Genomic DNA, 6,297 nt, shown 5'->3' with positions numbered 1-6,297 from the left:
TGGATGACATTTTGGTATGGGGAACATCAAAGGAGGAGCACGATTAACGCTTAAAGTCTGTATTTGAATTATCGAGGCGGGCCGGCCTCGCACTAAATGCAGAGAAGTGTAAGGTTGGAGTCGAGGAAATCGAATTTTTAGGCGACATAATTTCGAAAAAGGGTGTAACGCCTAACCAAGCACTCGTCAAATCCGTAACTGAAATACCTGTTCCATCAGATAAGAAGGAAGTGCAACGTCTACTCGGCGTGGCAAATTATTTTTTGAAATATATTCCTTCTTTGGCACTAAAGACCCCGCAGTTGCGCAGTTTGATTAAGCATGACGCAGTTTTTGAATGGACTCCCAACCACGCGCAAGAATGGCAAGAAATCTGCAAATGCCTGAGCGAGGAGCCACTGCTTGCTATCTTCGACCCTAGGAAAGAAACAAAAGTGGCGTCAGACGCGTCACGGAATGGTTTAGGCTCGGCCCTACTGCAGCTTCATGGCGATAACTGGCGGCCCGTGGCGTACGCGTCACGAACGCTCACTTCAGTTGAGCAACGTTACTCGCAAATCGAAAAAGAAGCCTTGGCAGTGGCGTTCGGCTGTCGGAAATTTCACTACTTCATCTATGGCCGACATATTATTTTAGAGACCGACCACCGACCCCTGCTTGCAATCGCTGAAAAATCAATTGGGGACATGCCACCAAGGCTTCAAAGGTTCTTTTTGCGATTAGCTGAAGTACAATTTCACTATGCAATATGTTCCAGGAAAACAGCTCCTTCTGCCCGACATGCTGTCACGAGCCGCAGCAGCCACTACAGAAGATGACGCAGCAGGTGAAGGTGACATCGAAATCCATGCTGTGAGTACGGTGAATGCTTTCGTGAGCGACGCCACGCTAAAGCGGCTTGTGGACGCCACTGATAATGACCCGTACCTTTGCGCAGTAAAAGAAAGTATTTATGTTGGAACACGCATACAAGGAGAGCTAAAACCTTTCGCCAGCGAACTTTCTGTAGTGAAAGGTATCGTGCTAAAAGGCAGCAAAGTGATAGTGCCGGCGAGCATGCGGAAAGAGATGCTGGAACGCATTCATGAAGGCCACATGGGCATCAATAAATGTAAAGCGAGGGCACGAAGATTTGTGTTCTGGCCTGGCTTGAGTGCACAAATCACTGCTATGACTAAAAAATGCGCGGTGTGCAGACGTCACGCGTACAGCCAACCTGCGGAACCACTGCTTATGAGGCCGGTACCAGACTATCCGTGGTATAAGGTTGGCGTCGACATATTCCAGTACGGGGGAAAATCTTATCTGTCTGTGTACGATGCTCTCTCAAATTTTCCAGAAGTCGAGGAGCTCAACGACACGTCGTCGGCGTCAGTCATAACAAAACTGGGGGCCATATTTGCAAGATATGGAATCCCGATGAAAGTGTGCACCGACAATGGGCCCCAGTTCGCCAGTCGAGACTTCCGCCTTTCGCAAGCAAGTACAACTTCCGTCATGTGACATCTAGTCCACGCTTTCCCCGTTCCAATGGCTTAGCGGAGAAGGGAGTACAGATAATCAAACGGATTTTGAAGAAAACAATGGAAGCGGGTGATGATTTTTCTCTTGGCCTCCTTAGTTACAGGTCGACTCCTCTAGAAGATGGACGGTCTCCGGGAGAGCTGTTACAAGGAAGACGGCTGAGGTCAACTTTGCCAGATTTCAAAGACCAAACCAAGACGGTAGTACAGAAGCATGTTCAGACTGATCATTCACGAGGCCCACTTCCACCCCTTGAAAAGGGCCAAACTGTCAGATTCAAAAAGAAAATATGGTCGCACAAAGCGAAAGTTATCGCCACAACGCACCCAAGGTCGTACAAAATCTTAACCGAAAGAAACAAGGTCCTTAGGCGGAACCGGCAACATCTGCTTCCCACAAGCGAGCCTTTCAATCCGGAGGCACTTGACTACGATCCCGTGGAAGAAGCTGATCACCGGACCACACTGCCTGCAACAGTTCCTGAAACTTCGAGCACCACTCTTCCGGCTACAACACAAGCGCACACTTCTCCCCCGAGACGATCCAGTAGGCAGAGACTACCTCCACAGCGCCTTCAGTACGACAGTAACTTTAATCAAGTCACCTGAAGTAATGAGTTTTTTTTCTTGTTTTTTTTTTTTTCGAGAGAAAAAAGATGTATCGCGTTACGATAAGACGTGGGCCAGCGTAAGCTGCGTCACTCGTGCCACTCGGCACAAGGCGCGCTTCTTATCATTGCCCTCGCCGATCGGGCTGGCCGGGGCCTATATAACAGCACGGAATAAAGGCTGGCCATTCGCCTTCCTGATGTCTGCCTGTCACTTCGCCGTTCACGGAACCTTACAGCTTGCCACCCCTTGACTTCACCGTTTGACAGACATGGCAGGAACGGCAATAGCGGAAAATGTCGCGCTTCATGCCGGGCCACGTCACCGATTGACTCAGTTTTGTGAAAACTTTGGAGCCACTCAGGTGACCGGCAAGTGGCTCGTCGTGAGAGAATCGCAACAGAGCGCCTCTCAGACTTTTGGGGATAACCACTTTAAATGGGTCAATGGACTCGTCATCTGTTGCTATGTACTTCAGCAGGAGCCCGTCATGGTCCAGCAAATATGAGTCCCGGGGGCTCGCCGCGACACGCGCCGGCTCTTGCCCCGCTGCGCCCGCTACAGTACAAGTAGCGTCAAGGCGCTCCGTCTCCCTGAGACCGTCGCTAACCTCGCGACAAAAGGAGTCATTTTGCTGGGCCGTCAGTAGCTCTTTACGGCTGAACACGATTCCAGTCATCCCAGAGGGGAGCCTGTTTTCGTCCCCGCGCAGGTTAGCCGCCACAACTTCGCTCGCTAGCCTCGGCGCATCTGGGATGCTCACAAAGAGCCTCCCCCGTCGCCCGCTTCGCGAAGTGCTGCTTGCCTGGGAGGAGGAATGGGTAGGCCCGTTTGCGGGCGTCCCCCTCCTGCCGCTCTGCGGCTCGTCCGCTGTTTCGCCCCCTCCGCTTGCCGGCGCAAAGGCACCGCTGGCGAGTGGGGCACGGGATAGCGCGTCAGCTACCACGTTCGTGCTCCCCTCGCGATACTGCACCGAGAAGTCGTAATGCTGTATCAGGAGAGCCCAGCGCGCCAGCCGTGCCGCAGGCTCCCGGAGCCGCATCAGCCAGCTGAGCGCGCTGTGGTCTGTCTGCACCACGAAATTCGTTCCATCAAGGTAGACGTCAAACTTGCGCAGTGCAAACACGATGGCGAGGCATTTCTTCTCGGTAACGGAATAATTCCTTTCCGCGGGCAGCAAAGAACGACTTGCAAAGGCAAGAGGTTGCAGCACGCCATCGAATTCCTGTAGGAGAACGGCTCCTAATCCCCGATCGCTCGCGTCAGTCTGGACTACGAACTGTCTGGTCAGGTCGGGTAGCCTGAGCTGCGCTGTTTCTGCGATGGCACTAGACAGGCGGCGAAAGGATTGCTCTTGCTCAGGCCCCCATCGCCACGCAGCAGTCTTTCCCAAGAGCTTAGTCAAGGGCGCCTGCACGCGGGCACAGGACGGGATAAATGACCTATAAAAATTTGTCATTCCCAGAAAACGGCGCAGGCCGCGTACGTCCTTGGGCACAGGAAACTCGAGTATGGCTCGAAGTTTTTCCTGATCCGGCTCAATGGAGCCTTCGCCCAGCGTAAACCCAAGCAACTGAACTCGGGTTCGCGCTATTTGGGCTTTTGCAAGATTCAAAGTCATCCCGGCAGCCCGTACCCTCTCGAGCACGTCGGCAATGTGGCTTAAGTGCTCATCAGAGGTTCGTGAATAAATCACGATGTCGTCCAGGTAGCACATGGCATGGGACCATTTCGCTTCGTCTAGGACGCGGTCCATCAGCCTCTGAAAAGTCGCAGGACCATTGCAGAGGCCAAAGGGCATGCGAGTGAACTCAAACAGCCCTCTGTGGCACGTGAACGCGGTCTTAGGCCGGTCAGTGTCATCCATCTGCACCTGTAGGTAACCTTTGGAGGCATCTAGCGTGGTAAAATACCGCGCACTGCCTAGGCTTCCTACGATTGATCTGATCGTTGGGAGCGGATAGGCATCCTTGCGAGTCAGCGCATTCAGACGGCGATAATCCACACACAAGCGATGGCTGCCATCCTTTTTGGGCACCAACACCACCGGAGACGCCCAGGCGCTGGACGAGCGACGGATAATGTCCGACGATAGCATCTCATCCAACAACCCATCAATCACCTGCCTCTTCGCAAGGCTGACGGGTCTGGGATTGCACTTCAACGGAAGCGCTTCTCCGGTGTTGATCGCGTGGCTCACTAAAGTGGTACAGCCAGGTTGATCGGTGAAGAGCTCCTCGTACTGACGCAAAAGTGCTGTCAACCGAGCCTTCTGTGTCTCATCCAAAGTTACCGCAGAGGCGGCCAGTGGATGGGGTGCGTCGTCGTACCGCGCCGCTCGCTCCCACATGGGGGTGTGAACGGCTAACGCTCGACACAAGGGCAGGGCCCCGATCGCTGAGCGTGGCACTCTCCGAACGTCTCGACTGCATAGGCAGATACCGACGCCGGGGGGCTAATGAACGGCTTCAGCTGGGAAAACGGTCCTTCGCGATAGCCGCCATTCGCAATGTCCACCACGATCCCGGTTTTCAGGAGAAAGTCCCTTCCGAGAATCATGGGCACACTGAGCCCAGGGAGATTAATGAAACGCGTGCGTCTCGCTCGCTCTCCCCATCTGACAGTCAGCCTCGCGGCGCCAGCCGAATGGGCCACGCCTTTCGCGAGGTTAAATGTCGAACGGCAATCCCGCAAGCGCACAGAGTGCTTTTGAAAGTGGGACAACACCTGTTCACTGAAAAAGGAGGCGCTGGCTCCTGTATCCAGTAACGCCGGAAATACGCGGCCAGCAAGGGTGACCGAAATAAACGGCGCGGGCGCACCACCGAGGCAGCTTACCCTGTACGCAGAGGGAATTAGCAAAGCTTGGGCTGGCTGTCTCTTTAAATCCGACCCCCGTCGCCGTTTTCCTGCCTCGCAGAAGGCCTGGCTACGGGGCATTCTCTTGCTAAGTGTCCCCTCTCTTGGCAACGGAAACAACGCACACCCCCGCGAGCTTGGCCGCGTGACAAAGGCGCTTCTCCCTGCCTGGGTCCGCTCGCTGCCCCACCGAACAAGGGCCGGTTTTTGCGAGCATCTCCCTCCGCTGTGCTTTTGGTCGTATGGCGTCCTTCGGCACGCGAGTAAGAAAACTGTGCAGCGCAGGCTGCTCGTCTTCCGTACGAATAAGGATCCAGAGCTCTTTCGCTCAGCTCCCAAGCGTCGTTTCGCCCGCCAACGGCTGCAAAGGCAGTTTGTGCGGGTTCACGCCGGTGAGGAAGGGTCATGGCCCCTCTCCATGCGCAGCGTGGCTCAAGGGCCTCGCTTGCCGGCGGTGGCGGGCGATAGGCACGCGCGGCGAGGATGTCGCCTTGAATGCGCTTTGCCTCGGCGGCCAGCTCCCCTAGATCTCGGAATCGGCCGCCGCGCAGGTATGCCGAAAAAGTCGCATGTGCCTGCCTGATCATTCTTTCGACGCGTTCCTCGTTTGAGGCTGTTGGCTCAGCAATTAAGAAAAGGTCTTCCATCGCCCGCACAAACTCCTGGAGCGACTCGTCCGGGGCCTGTGTGCGGAGCTCCAGCTCTCGCCGCATCCTACGCTCATAGTCAGCGGGCAGGAATTCGCGCATGAATGCTGCACGGAACTCCTCGACAGTCGCTGCTCGGTTGCCGGAAAGCCGGTACCACCTAGCTGCCGTGTCAGTCAGCGCTGCGGGGATGATGCGTGCAAGCACAACCTCATCAGGGAAACCCATAGCTCTCTGGTAATGGGCGAGGGAATCAATGAAATCCCGGGCACTGAGAGGATCATCATAGCCGCGGTACGTCGGCATGGGCAACATGACCGCGGGGTGAGACAACTTCGGCGCGGCCGAAAGCGCCTCAACCGCCCCTGTTAGCGACTGAATCATCTGGGCAGCGCTTGTGAGCAGCGCCTGCGTCCTTCCCTCAGAGGAGGTTTGGGCGGGTTGCATGAACAAAGAAGGCAAACGGTCCTCCAGTTCGATGAGCGGCGCGGTTTCCGCAGGGAGTCCGGCCGACGCCTCCCCGTTCACCGAGCAAAACTGACTGCTAGCGGGGCACGGCTGCTGTTGCGCGTAGCTGCCGGTAGCGACGGCATTGCGCGAACTGCTTCCACCATGGGCGGAAAACTGATACAGCGGAGGTATCTGTGTAGCGGTCCCAC

The 6,297-nt window shown here is 55.5% G+C and overlaps 1 protein-coding gene across 1 annotated transcript; it reads right to left on the bottom strand.

Annotated features, from left to right (window-relative positions):
• Positions 1–5,014: 5,014 nt before the first annotated feature.
• LOC146187832 (uncharacterized) lies at positions 5,015–6,097 on the bottom strand. Its single transcript, XM_084604928.1, has one exon. It carries the CDS (start codon positions 6,083–6,085, stop codon positions 5,015–5,017), a length of 1,071 nt encoding a protein of 356 aa, XP_084461054.1. The 5' UTR covers positions 6,086–6,097.
• Between the last annotated feature and the right edge of the window lie 200 nt (positions 6,098–6,297).

This window comes from Amblyomma maculatum, chromosome 5, assembly GCF_055883805.1.
Source record: "Amblyomma maculatum isolate TAMU_Amacu chromosome 5, ASM5588380v1, whole genome shotgun sequence".
NCBI lineage: Eukaryota > Metazoa > Arthropoda > Arachnida > Ixodida > Ixodidae > Amblyomma > Amblyomma maculatum.
Note: the sequence above shows the minus strand (reverse complement) of the source record. Positions and strands in the feature narration are given on the sequence as shown.